At 36.4% G+C, this 14,405-nt stretch overlaps 1 protein-coding gene across 3 annotated transcripts in view; it reads right to left on the bottom strand.

The window, feature by feature from the left end:
- LOC150100738 (beta-galactosidase-like) overlaps nucleotides 1-14,405 on the bottom strand; it is a 381,618-nt gene that overhangs the window by 102,115 nt on the left and 265,098 nt on the right. For all 3 annotated transcript variants that reach the window (XM_090401983.1, XM_090401982.1, XM_090401984.1), the window contains 2 exons: nucleotides 13,202-13,320; nucleotides 794-868 (listed from right to left, as the gene is read on the bottom strand). In XM_090401983.1, coding sequence (XP_090258109.1) covers nucleotides 794-868; nucleotides 13,202-13,320 — 194 coding nt within the window. The remainder of the gene's footprint in view (nucleotides 1-793; nucleotides 869-13,201; nucleotides 13,321-14,405) is intronic.

Below are 14,405 nucleotides of genomic sequence, written 5' to 3'. Positions count from 1 at the left end.
TAAATAATGTTTATATCGCCGAAATGAAGCTTATTAGCTCTTTATATTTAAGTAACAAAAAAAACTTTTCATCCCACTGGCAGTTGATGGATTGGAGTCACACACACACACACACACACACACACACACACACACACACACACACACACACACACACACACACACACACACACACACACACATTTTCCCATACATTAAATATTACAACCTATATAGCATAGTAGTGTTGTGTAAATTGTACAACAATAAAATGTTATTCATGCATATATATGCTGAAACCATTTATTTTAGCATATGCAATTTGTTATTACAGTAAAAAATACATTTTCCTTCTAAGAAGTCTGCAAAAAACACATGATTAAAAGTTACAACAAACTGAATTAACTTTGTCTTTAGTCTCTGGTGGTGTATATCAGCACTTAATACTTCAGAGGGAGACTGTTGGCAAAATTAAAGAGAAACTGGGTGAGATAAAATTCAGCAAAAAGATTCATATTTTCTTGTACTAGTGAAAAAAAAATGGTATTCTAGCACATATTTTCATATGGAAGAAGAGTACATAAAATGAAAAATGGTCCTTTTTTTTTTTTGTTTCCTAAGATTTCTCAGCATCCCTTCCACCTTTCCTTAGTAAGTGCCACTATACAACAACAGGGTCTAAGGCAAAAGATAACTCATATTTTCCTTGATGTAGTGGAAACAGTCTATCAAGAGGTTTTGGCAGCATACTTTAAAGAAAGTGAGTTTGCTGTCATAATACAGTAGGTTCTTATTGTAACAAAACAAAACTTACTTTTTTCATTGAAACAGGTCCAATTTCCATTTTTGGACTTGGTATAGGAGGAGGCACAGGAGGCAAAGGCAAATACTAAAAGAAATTTAAAAAGTTTAAAATTATTTTGGAAACAAACCAAAATGAACATATGTAATATTGTGTGCATGTATCTCCCCCCCCCACACACACACACATACTCATAGAAATAATTATACTATAATTCATGTAATATTTGAAGATTTGGAAAACTGGATATTCAGATATACTGCATGCATTCAACTAACTCCTAGATTAGTACTTCTCCACAACATAAGTACGCCAATGTCAACTCATGAATTTCATTCCCAAAAATTGTACTTTTTATATACAAGTATTTATATATTACTGGCTAACATCTTTTTATCTTCATATTTGTAAAATTTTTCTATACTGAATATAACATGAAAATAATACAAGGAAAAAAAAAGATCTCAAGAAAGGATAAGAAGTAAGTGAATTTACACAATTAGAAGTGCTTTGGCATACTAAAATATAAGAGCTAACATTATTGGAGTACTGATGGATAATAGACCAAATTGGCAGGAAATTGTTCAGAAAGTTAATAATAATGTGAACCTTTTCATGTAGTGATATTGTATCCTATACTCCTTTGAGGATACATATTAGGAACTTCATGATGATACAGTATAACAAAATTAGAAAAGAAAAAAAAAGCATCTTTTTTTTATAAATTTAAATTACATATGGTGGTCAGCAATTAAATTTGCAATCATTTGTTCAAATTAATTCAAAAGGTTAATACATATAACCTGGTTTCTACCATCAGATAGTTTACAACCTCAAGGGAGTTGGTATAGCCTGACCACAGAACTAAGAGATATCGTTGGCAGACTGCCAAGAAGAGTCAATTCATGTTGAAGGGGAGAAAGAAATAAGGCGATGTATGAATTGGTTACCAACATGCAAAATTTTCCAACTGTTATACAAGCAAAATAGTTACCACTTTAAAAACTACCATGATCATAAAAGAGAAGTTAATTTTTCGACGTGTAATAATAAACACTCATTCCACAATACAGATTGATTACCCTATTATTGGAATGGATTCTCCTTCTTTTGACATGCACTAAAGTGTCAAAGGGTCTCGTATCTGGGGTGTACTATACCTGGCAGGTCTCCAATTTCTTATAAGGTCTGTAAGTGGTTGCAAAGTTGTATTTTTTAAGATTTTAGCAAGTTTTTCAGATGTGGCCTGGATATATGGAATGGTGATAGTTTTATGTAGTCTCTATTCTGGAGGGGGTGGGGGGGGAGGGTTTAATATTTTCTGGATATCTTCATAGACACTAGCTAAGAAGGTTTTGAGAATGTGATCAAGTTCAATGGAGAGGTCACTGCTATCAAAACTAATTAATTTTGTCCTGTTATATAGTTTTAATAATCCCATACTTGGGAGAGGGAGGGTTACTGTTGAAGAAGGTATCTACCAGTGTGTGAGTTTTCTGTAAATGGAGATGAATAATTGGCAATCTATGGTGGGAACAGCAAAACTCTATGAGCAGAAATCAACAATTTATAAGGGTGTTTCATCCTCTTCAAGGTGAAATCATGAAAAACTCAAATGTAGAGGAAACAGGAGAGGGTAGCTTAATTGTAAGTGAGCAGGAAGTATATGAGGAAATAAATAAGCTTAATGTCACAAGGCGACAGGATTTGATGACATATCACCATGTGTCTTAAGGGAATTGGCATACCTATTTAATATGAGTCTTACAACAGCAGAAGTTCCAAGAGTGTGGAAAGAAGATAAACTGTTCCACTGCATAAAGGTGGTAATAAGGCTCTGGGTACAAATTATAGGCTAATCCATATATCTGGAGTTGTAGTTAAGGTATTGGAGAGAGAGAGATTAGTGAGAACTAGGATACAGAAATGGGTTAATAACAGCAATGTTCTCTGTGACTGTCAGCACACTGTTAAAGGGAGATCATGTTTTATCAACTTATTTATGTACTATAACAAGGTGATAAATGTATTGGACAAGAGAGATGCATATACAATGGTATACTTAGATTTTTGCAATATCTTTTGATAGACTGCCACATGACAAGCTGTTAAAGAAACTGAAACAAATTGGATAACAGACTAATGAGTTAGATCAGTAAGTGGCTGTCAAACAGATACCAGAAAGTTGTATATGGAGATGCAGCATTCCGAAAGAGGAGTCAGTAGTGGTGTGCCACAGGGGTCTGTATTGGGTCACTGTTTATCAATTTGTATATTAATGATATGGAGATGGGCTTAACTGGTGATGTGAAACTGTTTGCAGGTGATGCAAAATTGGAGAGAACAATGTAGAGTCAAGCAGATATTATGGCCTTAGAGGAGGACTCCAACAGATTGTATGAGTGGCAGGTAAGTAAGTGGAAAGTAGGTAAGTAAGGAGATAGGTAAGCGGAACTATCATTTCAATGTTGAGAAGTGTAAGATTTTGCAATTTGGTAAGCAGTGATGTGATGCATAGTATACACTCTCAGATGTAGGGAAACTTTGAAGGAGATAAAGGAAATGAGAGATCTGAGAGTGGTGGTGGATAAGGATCTCAAATTCAGGGGCCGCCACATTGCACAAGGTATGAAGTAATCGGATGTGGAGGACCTTAACGTGCAGAAATAAAGAGGTTCTGGTTAACTGTATAAGACCTTGATCAGGCTCATATAGATTACTGTACACAAATTTGGTCTCTTGGTTTTCATAGTGATGAGGGTATACTAGAAAGTGTCCTGAGTAAGAAGACTGAGTAAGGTGATAACTGGTGTTTGGGATGTGGGGATATGAGGATAGATTGAAAGAATACAGTTTTCAAAGCCTTGTAAACAGGAGGAAGAGGAAGATATGATTGAGATATATAAGTTAGTCAGGGATTGTTCCAGGTTAACATGGAAGAAATGTTTCATGGAAAATGTTTCAGTGGGAATAGAACAAGAGGCCAATCCTGGAAACTGTACAAGGAGGGTGTGAGCAAATGAGTGAAAAAATGTTTTTTTTTTTTTTTTTTTTTTTTTTTTTTTTTTTTTTTTTTTTTTAAACATGGAGAATGGTTGGTGAGTGGAATGTATTGCCTGAATGTGTTGTGGATGTAGATACATGGAATCACTTTAAGGCCCAGTTGGATATGCTTTGTGTGTGATTATCTGTACCTCCCACGATGATCTCTGATTCTATAGAAGTCAGATGTTAATAATAATAATAATAATAATAAACATTGTCAGTGGATTGCAAGGGAATATTCAGTTCTTTGCAGATGATGTGAAGCTGGGAAGGATTATTAGTAATAGTGCAGATGTGGTATCCCTGCAAGAGGATTTGAATAAGCTAGATAGATGGGCAAATGAATGGGGGTGTCAGTTTAATGCAGCAAAATGTAAGGTCTTGAGGTTTGGGAAACATCGATAGGATGCTGCATACTCTATGGGAGGAGTTATACTGGGGGAAGTAGGGGAGACAAGAGATCTGGGGTTGATGATTGATAGAAATTTTTAATTTAGGGGACATATTGCAAAGGTGGTGAAGATAACACAGAGGATTGCTGCAATAATGAGAAGGACACTGACCTGCAGAGATAAAAGGGTTATCATTCCGTTGTATAAGTCTCTGATCAGACCACACTTAGATTGTTGTTCTCAGATTTGGTCCCCAGGATTTGAAGGGGATAAATTAACTGTGGAAAGGGTACAAAGGTGGATAACAAAGATGGTTTCAGGACTGTACAATGTTAGTTATGAAGATCGGCTGAGGGAATGTGGACTGCAGAGTTTGGTGGATAGAAGAAGGAGAGGTGATGTGATTGAGACTTTTAAACTGTTGAGAGGTGGTTACAGGGTTGACACTGGGAAGTTCTTTTGCTTGGTTGAACAGCACGAAGGAGTGATGACAAGAGGCCATCCCTGGAAGTTATGAAAGGAAACTGTGAGCAAGAGGGTGGTTGAACCATGGAATGCATTGCCTGATGGAGTGGTGAGAGCGAGAACAGTCAATGAGTTTAAGGAGTGGTAGGATAGACTTTGTGTTTCTTAGGGGGGGGGGGGGGACCTCTCACGATGAGTCTTTTGACTCCATGGAGGCCTGAATAATAATAATAATAATAATATTACAACACTTTGTTCAACTAAATAAGTTCAACAATCACAATATGCTTTTTTTTTAAATTTTTAACTACATATCACGCGTAAGGATTTTATTACACACATTGTTTATAATTAGTTTACTATCTTACATCATATCACGTTAAATAAATATATTTTCCATACTGATTTTCTTTTGTTCATTCTCAAAAACTAGTTATGTATAGGTAATTAATAATAATTTCATATTAATAGACAATATCACTTATAAAAATGTAGTACTGGATAAAAATTATTATTCAATTTCAGAGAATATAGGTTTAGTGGTTCACAAAAAAGAAATAGTATATTGAAATGGGTTTAACAGCCCATTTTAAAGGTTAGAAAACACTTTCAGACACTTTCACACACTTTCAGACAGAGTAGGATTTGGGCTTTATTAGGATTTAGTGCAACAAGATGATAGCAGTTGTTTATTGTACTTTCCTCCCACATACACACCAAAAAAAAAAAAAAAACTTTGAATCTAACAGATAAACTTATGTGTTGACAGTTATTCATGACTTATTTTTAATGGTATTAACAACACCAAACTATTCTATAAAAAGAGGTTTTATTAACTTGTTTATATTTTGCTGAATTTCAAATCAGCATCATCAGAGCACAATACAGCATGTATATATGCGACAGTGAGTAAGTGAAACAATACAACTGTACCGGACAAAAGACCTAAAGTCCTATTTTGGCATTCTCTAATGTTGTAAAAAAATAAAATAAAAATTACAGCTATGTGGGAGTTGTTCTTAAGATAAGATAACAGTCTCCCAAATTTTTGGTAAATTAATACAACCATATTTGTTCAGGTGCAGAGAATTCTTCATAGCCATGAAGAATTCTTTGCACCTTCAGATCTGTAGCAACTTTTAAACAGCACATTAGTTTTTTTCCATCTAATCCTGTATGAAGGAATGTCCAAAGCATGGTCTGCCAGTCCTGACTTAATAAAGCAAATGTATTTTTTATGATCTTCCAGGCAGATGTTAACAGATCTTCCTGTATGCCCATAGTGGGCTAAGTCACAGTCACAGGGAACTTCATAAACTCTAGAGTGTGCTAGAGAGTGAAGTTTACCTTAGGAAAGCGGATCAGAATTGCTAATTTAACATGAAGTTTGAATGGGAAGCAAAGGTCATGTTTCATTATTATTTTGGCTATCTTTTCTGATGTATCTCTGACATAGGGAATAGAAATGGTATTGTTGTGTTCCTGTGTATAATAAAATTAGTTTAATCCTTTATCCAAGTGTGAGCAAACAAAGTTTGTGCCTGAAAGTATCTTCAGGACTGGAATAAGGTGGTACAACACCAGGGCAACTCGTTGCAAAGGTGGAGCGAGCTACCAACACTCCTATCTCAGTATCTCCTATAATGCAAAACACATCTCCTTGCAGATATGTCTATTGTTATGCATTAAGGGAAGGGCCACTACCCAGACTAGTTTCAACCTTTATTGAGGTCTCTTCAGTGGGAGCCAGGCCCAGAAGTGGGGATACCAGGCAGAAGCAATGGCGAGGTCATCTTTACCTATAGGTGTTGTACTTTACCCGGTGTTGTACTACCTTATCCCAGTCCTAATGATATTTTCAGGTGCAAACTTTGTTTGCTCACACTTGGATAAAGGAGTAAATAAATTTATTATATTTGAGTTCTGTGGACAGAACTGTATCATTAGAACAAATGGCTCTGGTTCTGTGTGTAAGTGTTTTTAAAATTCTGCCTGGTTGGCCAATTGATCAGCGTATCTGCTCTCCAGCCAAAAGGCTGCAGGTTTGAATCCTGCCATGGGCATGGATGTTTTGTGATTGTCATTGAAAATACTAGTGGCGGTGGGAGACAGATGACGTTGATGTAGTTATGGTTCATTTAGTTGGTGGAATAAGTGATTGGTGGAGACAGAGTTGTAGAGTAGGTACCCTCCCTCGATGAGTCTTTGGGCTCCCTGGAGGTGTCATGTAATATAATAATAATAGTAATAATAAACGATGATGTGATTGTTTATGTAGATATCTTCCTGTGTGTGTGTGTGTGTGTGTGTGTTGGCTTTCTGCACATGGAAAAAGATAGAGATCCATCTGAAAGGTGGGTGATTAATGTGTCAAGAAAAGGGAAGCAGTTATTAGATTCTTTTTTTCTACTGTGAAGTGGATTTTGGGGTGTTGGCTGTTTAGGTTGGTGACAAATGCATCCAAAGCATCTTGTCCATGGGGCCAAATGGCAAACACCATCAACATAGCATAACCACACTAGGGGGCTTGATGTAGCCGTGGTAAGTACTTTGTTTTCAAAGTGTTCCATGCAAAAGTTTGCTAAAGGGCGGGGGAACCCATAGCAGTACATTAATCTGTTTGTAAATTTTTCATCCACATATAATGTAACTTGCATACATAGTAAATTTGAATAATTCAAAGATATCAGGGGAAAATTTAGAATCGATCAAATCAAGAGTGTCTATTATTGGCACATTGGTAAATAAAGAGGTGATATGAAAACTAACCATTATGTCTGAATTTTTAAGGATATGATTTTTAACTAGTTAGTTACAGTTCATTTATTTTTTGAAATGGACTAAATTTTTTAATAGAGGAGTTGCCTTGAATAGCTGTTGGACAATTTTATAAGTGGGACTATCTGTGCTACTGAATATAAGGCATAGAGAGAGAGAGATATTAGATTTGTGGATTTTTGGTAATCCATAAATGCGGGATGGTTTAACATGAATCGGTTTTATTTTTTTGATGATTTCTTTTGGCCAGGAAGTCACTTTTTTCAATAATCTGCAGACTTTTTTTATCCCTTTGAGACAACGGGGTCTTGATCTATAATTTGGTATGTAGAACTGTCACATAGGAGATCTTGCATTTTTTTTAATCCTCTTGATCCATGATAACTATTGCATTTTCCTTATCAGCTTTTGTAATAACAATATTTTTATTCTTATAAAACATTTTTAAGGCAGCTATTTCTTTATGTGGTATATTACTTTTTGGAGTTTAGCCTTGTTTAGGATGCTTTCTATCATTGGTGCACCCAGGGAGGGGGACAAGGGGCCTTCCCCCCCCCCCCCCCCCAAAAAAAAAAGAAAAAGGAAAAAAACACTAGAAAATTTCCAAAAATCTTTTCCTAATTAAAATTATTATTATTATTTTTAAATTTTTGTTGTGTCATGTCTTCTATTTCTATGCTACTTATGAATTAGTGGTCACATAAGATGGGAGTATCCTATAGCGCTTGGGAATCCTGGCCACTTTGAACGCAAGGTGAACGAAGTAGTGCTCGGGTGCTACTTTGTTTGTCTGTGCCAGGCCAGAGGAGATCACAGGTATCATGTATTGGCGATCACTGCAGATGCTCAGTCATAGCTCGTGTGCAATGCATAGTGTGTATTCTCAAATCGTCTATTCAACTCCCCCCCCCCCCCCAAGATTAAATCCTGAGTATGCCACTGCTTTCTAAATCTAAATGTACATTATTAGTCATTGCAGGTGGAAGATTGCAGATATCCAATTCTACCTTCACCATGATTTCTAATTTTGGAATTTGTTTGGTGTAACAGCAAAGTTATGCTCCAGACTGAGAGCATTCTTGGATTCTTCAGTATAAATTCTACAAACAGATTAACGGTACTCCTAAGAATTCTCCTCCTCCCCCCTTTAGCAAACTTTTACATGGAACACTTTGAAAACAAAGTACTTACCACAGCTAAATACAAGCCCCTAGTGTGGTTATGCTATGCTGATGATGTGTTTGCCATTTGGCCCCATGGAGAAGACACTTTGGATGCATTTGTCACCAACCTAAACAGCCAACACTCCAAAATCCACTACACATTAGAAAAAGAATCTAATAACTATTTACCTTTTCTTGATACATTAGTTACCTGCCTTTCAGATGGATCACTATCTTCTTCCATTTACAGAAAGCCAACACACACACACACACACACACACACACACACACACACACACACACACACACACACACACACACACACACACACACACAGAGGAAGATATCTACATAAACAATCACATCATCATCCAATTCAACAATATGGCATTTTAAAAACACTTGCCCACAGAGCCAGAGCCATTTGTTCTAATGATACGAGGGTGGTCTGAAAAGCGCTCAGCCTAACAATGAAAAATCAAATTTAATTTCAAAATTATTTTTATTTTTCAACATAATCTCCCTTAACACTAATACATTTATTCCAGTGATGCTCTAGTGCCATTATCCCGTCCCTGTAGTGGTTCTCAGTAAAATCTGCAAAATACCCCTCTGCTGCAATCATCTCTTGATCCAAAGAAAAACACTGACAAGCAAGGAAAAGTTTTAGGTTTTGGAAGACACAGAAGTCAGAGGGAGCCAAATCTGAGGAATAGGGTGGATGTTCCAATAATTCATAGTACAGATCCCTTAATTTTCCTATTGCCAAAACACCTTTGTGGGCAGATGCATTGTCCTGATGAAAGATGATTTTCTTCTTCTGCAAACCGGGTCTTTTCTCACGAATTTTTTCGTCTAGTCTGGTTAAAAGATCGGAATAATATTGCCTGGTTATTGTTTCACCCTTTTCAAGATAATTAATAAATAAAATGCCTTTAGCATCCCAAAACACTGATGCCATGACCTTTCCTGCTGATGGAACTGACTTTGTCTTCTTTGGCACTGAACAACTGGCGTCTGTCCACTATTTTGACTGCTGTTTGGATTCTGGTGTGTAATGGTGAATCCAAGTCTCATCCATAGTAATAAATCGACGCACAAAATCAGTTTTATTCTTGTTAAAATGTTCCAAGCACTCTTCAGAGATTTTCATGCAAGTGCATTTTTGATCTCTCATTTCTGAATCTACAGCTAGTTCTACTGATACCACTCACTCGATGTGATCTCTCTATGCTCAACTGGGGCCATTTCCCTTTCTGCTTCTTCATTTTAAAACCCTTTTCAATTCCATCTGCTTCCTCTTGATCCCTGGTCATCCCATTTCTTTCCTGCCTATACATGCTGTCTCACCTCCTCTTGGAGCATCCACCTTTCTCAAGCTGTGTACCCCTGTCCACCCTGAGCCTCCCCGTTTCCCTGCTCCTCTTGCACACCCATTCTCTCATTTTCTATACTCATACCACTCACTTCCCCATTCATATCCACCTCTTCAATCTCTCCTGTCTTACTCTCCCACTCTTCCACATCACTTCCCACTCAATCTGATTCATTCTCTCTATTCACTTCTCTACCTTCCAGCAGCAGTCTCTCCAAGCGACTCACACCATAACCACTCAAATGCAGTCCATCGCTCCCATACAGCTCCCTCAAACTCACTCCACACATTAACAAACTGTACTCCAGAGTCCTCACACATTTCAGCCAGCATATCATTCATAATCCTTGCTCTCTGCCTCATTTCACCACAGTCATGCCTAGGCAACACGCTAACTACCCTTCCTGTCACACTGTTCTTTTTTATCCTTCTAAGCAGCCTCCTGATATCCATTCTGACACACTCTTTGTTCTCTCTCAAATCATTTGTACCAATTAATATTATTAACTCTTTTGCTCGCTCCCGCCTCATATCCAATGCCTCAATCACTTTACTCATTTTAGCACCTGGAAAACATACTTTGTGCATTTTATCCTCCAGCACACCTTTAATAATGGCATCGCCATACAATGCCACTCGCTCATCTTTCGTTAACTCTTTCATTCCATCATTATTTATTTTAATAGTTTTTACCCGAATTTTCTTAATTTCATTCCGCATCCATTTCATTTCTTGTCTCATCCAATCCATTTCAACTTCCGAATCTCGTGACACATTCTCTCTATCATTCAATCTTTCTAACTCTCGAAACTCTCTTCTCACTTTCACTCTCATTCATCCTTCTTTCTTTCTGTACTTTCGGTCCAACATGCATCCAACTTTTGCTATCATTCTTCCCATTTTTACACTCATTCATCTTTCTTTGTTTCTGAACATGCGTCAAACTTTCACTATCATTCATTCTTTTTTCGCTATCATCCATTCTTTTGATTTTTTTTTACTTTCGATTTCTGCGTCACGCCATTTCTAGTTTCATTCGTTCTCTCAATTTCATTTCCTTCTGCCACAATCACCTCACTTTTGTCCCTTTTAACATCTGTTATGGTTTTAAAATCGCTCTTTTTCTTTTTTACTGATTTTTTAAAATTTTTTCGCCTCTCTTTCTCACCATCCTTCTCTTTCAAACATGAACTCATTTTCCCTGTGACAATTTCGCTATTAACACTTTCTGTCATCAATTTCATATTTGCATTCATCAATTCCTCATTCAGGTCACACTTTGCACACACACACCTTCCTTCCATCCTCACCAAATATCCACAAATCATTTATGTAATCGAAAGAATACATATAACAGACCTCACACTTAACGAAACAACAGAAATCTAAATTAAAGTCATGGAATGACAATGTCGCTGCCATTTTTTGCAGGTTACTAAGTCTAATAATAATGATTTCGTAATTAAGTTTTGGCAAAAAAAATCCCCCACACTAATAAAACCGGTAGCGCACAACGTTTACAGCTTCTCTTACTCGAACAATTATGCATATATATTTAATTATTCCTAGAAAACTTATCCCAATCAGGAGCTCATCTTATACATGTCACTGCGCTTGACAACTAGGACAACTTGAAGTCAACTGCCTCTACACAAAAGTAGTTAAAGTCATTAAGATTGGTCACATTCGAACTTTTGTTTACTTGTGCCCAGAGAAAACAAGGATGAGAACAAGAACATTATTTCTTCTTCAATATTTACATTAATTCAGGATACTACTATTATCAAAAGAGCAGCTCTAAGAAATGAAGCATAGCTAACTGTTCTTGGTGCAAAATGCTAAGCAATATATATCAAAAGTAGTATGAAAATATAACAGAAAAGTTTAAACTAAGAGCAAGGGGATGAGGAGTAGATTTTTTGCATGGAAAGTGGTGGGTGATTGGAATGCATTTAAGTCAAGTATGATGAGCTGTGCATATGAGAGTGGGACCTCCCATGATGAGTATGAAGGTCTGTTGATAATAGCAATAATAATTTGTTTAAGTTAAGGGATATTACATCCCATATAGTTTCTTAGCCGAATAAGAAACTCAAAGAGTTTCATGCCGAATATAGTAGAAACTATATATATAAAGTTCGGCGATTCCAAGCGTAAGCAAATACCTGGATACTGCAGCAACTGACCCTAAAGGTAGTGCAAGCTGAGGCAACTCGTGTCAAAGGTGGAGCAAGCTCTGATCACTATTCTTGATATTTACCCATAATGTGAACTTAGCTCCTAGGAGCTGTATTATTGTTCGACATTATGAGAGAAGGTCACTACCCAGACCGGTTTCAGCCTTTTTTGAGGCCTCATCAGTGAGTAGGCAGACCTAGTTAATATCAAGTTTGTAGCGAACAGAACTTACAACCCTTCTACGAGTTTTGCCATGAGGTGTCCTAATAAATTATTAGATATATAAAGAGCCAAAGGCTTCAATTCGGCGACATATAACTTGTTTAAGTTAAGAAACTAGTGATAATTGATTTGAGCAACCGAATGCTAATGAATAGAGTCAAGAGTAACACGCACTAGCCACTGAATTAGAAAGTTTGCAGAAATCAGTGGTTTCCATATAGGCATGCAACTGGCAATACCAATCCTTTTCAATTTCCTGTGCATAGTTCAGTGAGATATGGGTGGAAACAGCCTTCATTAAATGCTTCAGTCAATTGCTAAACACAGGAAGTTCTGTATGTCCATACAAGCCTTCTCACATAATGTTGATCTCATTCTTAGGACCACAGTTACACCTCTTAGACAAGTAATGTGGGTTATTTTTCTAGTGATTCAACACCCAGGATATTTCACCTTTTAAGAAACCAGTCAGCTCTGCTGTTTTCAAAATCATGGATCCAGCCAGAAGGACACCTACAATAAGCCCTTGATCAAACTCCAAAAGAACCTTAATTTTTCCCATTATGATCAATGCTGTTGACGCATTGATCGTAATGGGAAAAATTTTAAAATAGTTGCCTAGAACATGTGTTAATGAATGTGACAAAGTTTTCTGAATATTCACTGTGTAAGTGACATTTATGTGCATATGCATAAAGGTTTCTAATTCAGTGGCTGGTATGTGTAGTATCTGGTAATCTACTCTAAATGTAACCAGATTTCTACATGCATACAGAGAAAACACAGCTAAACTACTCTGTACCTTACTGACAACATCACGAATGGCAAAATACTTTGGAGTAGGATCTCCTGCCTCAGTTAAAGGTGCATTATAATCATAACTTGTTGGACATGGCTGAAATTCATCATCTAAATTTGCTCCTATGTTAACAAAACAAAACAAAATGTTTTATGTAATATGTTAGAAATATGTAAAAAATCAAAAAATAAATAAACAAAATTAAGTTTTCGCAACTATCAAAAAACAATATTTAAACATTGATATATGAAACTCTTAGTAATAAAATCCATGCATTTCACATAGCAGCTCTGTGTGAATTAAAGATCAGTTTCAGTCTGTCAGTTGTTTCTCAGGGTTAAGCCAAAATATTTTATAATGCATGTTTCATAATCAAGCAGGAAGTATTCATAACATGAACAAAAAATAACATTTTGCAAAAAATAAAATAAATTAAAAAAATGTGTGCGCACGCACATACACACACAAATTAGAGAACATTTATAGAGAGCACAAGGCATTTCCAATAACAAAAAAAAAAAAGAAAAAAGAAGAATACTATAGAAAATAAAACCTCTCCATCCCTACCACTAATGTTTTTTATTCCTAAAGAGAGTAAGTGGCACTCCTTTATTGTTAATTAACGTTTTGAAGATTAGTTAGTAGCTAGAGCATAACAGTGGATAGAGCTGGTATCCTCCACTGTTATTCATCATCTATATGAATCACATTATGAAGGAAAGTGGCATTAGGCTTTATATTCGAATTGCAGATGTTACTCTGAGCTCTTTACTTTATTCAGATGATATTACACTCCTAAAAATCCAGTACAAATCTGCAAGATTCTCTAACTGCACTGAATATTGTGCATTAATAAATTTGGTATGAAAATTGATAATAAAAAATAAATACTATGAAAATAGGCAAAACATTTGCATCCTAAATGAGAAATCTATAGAACAAGTAAACAAATGCCAGCCTGGTTGGCTGAGTGGTTAGCGTATCTGCTCTTCAGCCAAAAGGCTGCACATTCGAATCCTGCTGTGGGAACGAATGTTTGTGATTGTCTGTGAAAATATTAGTAGTGGTAGGCTGTAGATGGCATTGGTGTAGATAATGAGGTTGCCGGTAGTTGGTGGATGATGTGGTGGAGGCGGAGAGCTGTAGAGTAGGTACCTTCCCTTGATGAGTCTTTTGACTCCCTGAAGGTGTCACATAATAATAATAA

This window comes from Typopeltis vanoorti, chromosome 12 (genome assembly GCF_054136105.1).
Source record: "Typopeltis vanoorti isolate ZY-2024b chromosome 12, IOZ_Tvanoo_1.0, whole genome shotgun sequence".
Taxonomy (NCBI): domain Eukaryota; kingdom Metazoa; phylum Arthropoda; class Arachnida; order Uropygi; family Thelyphonidae; genus Typopeltis; species Typopeltis vanoorti.
Note: the sequence above shows the minus strand (reverse complement) of the source record. Positions and strands in the feature narration are given on the sequence as shown.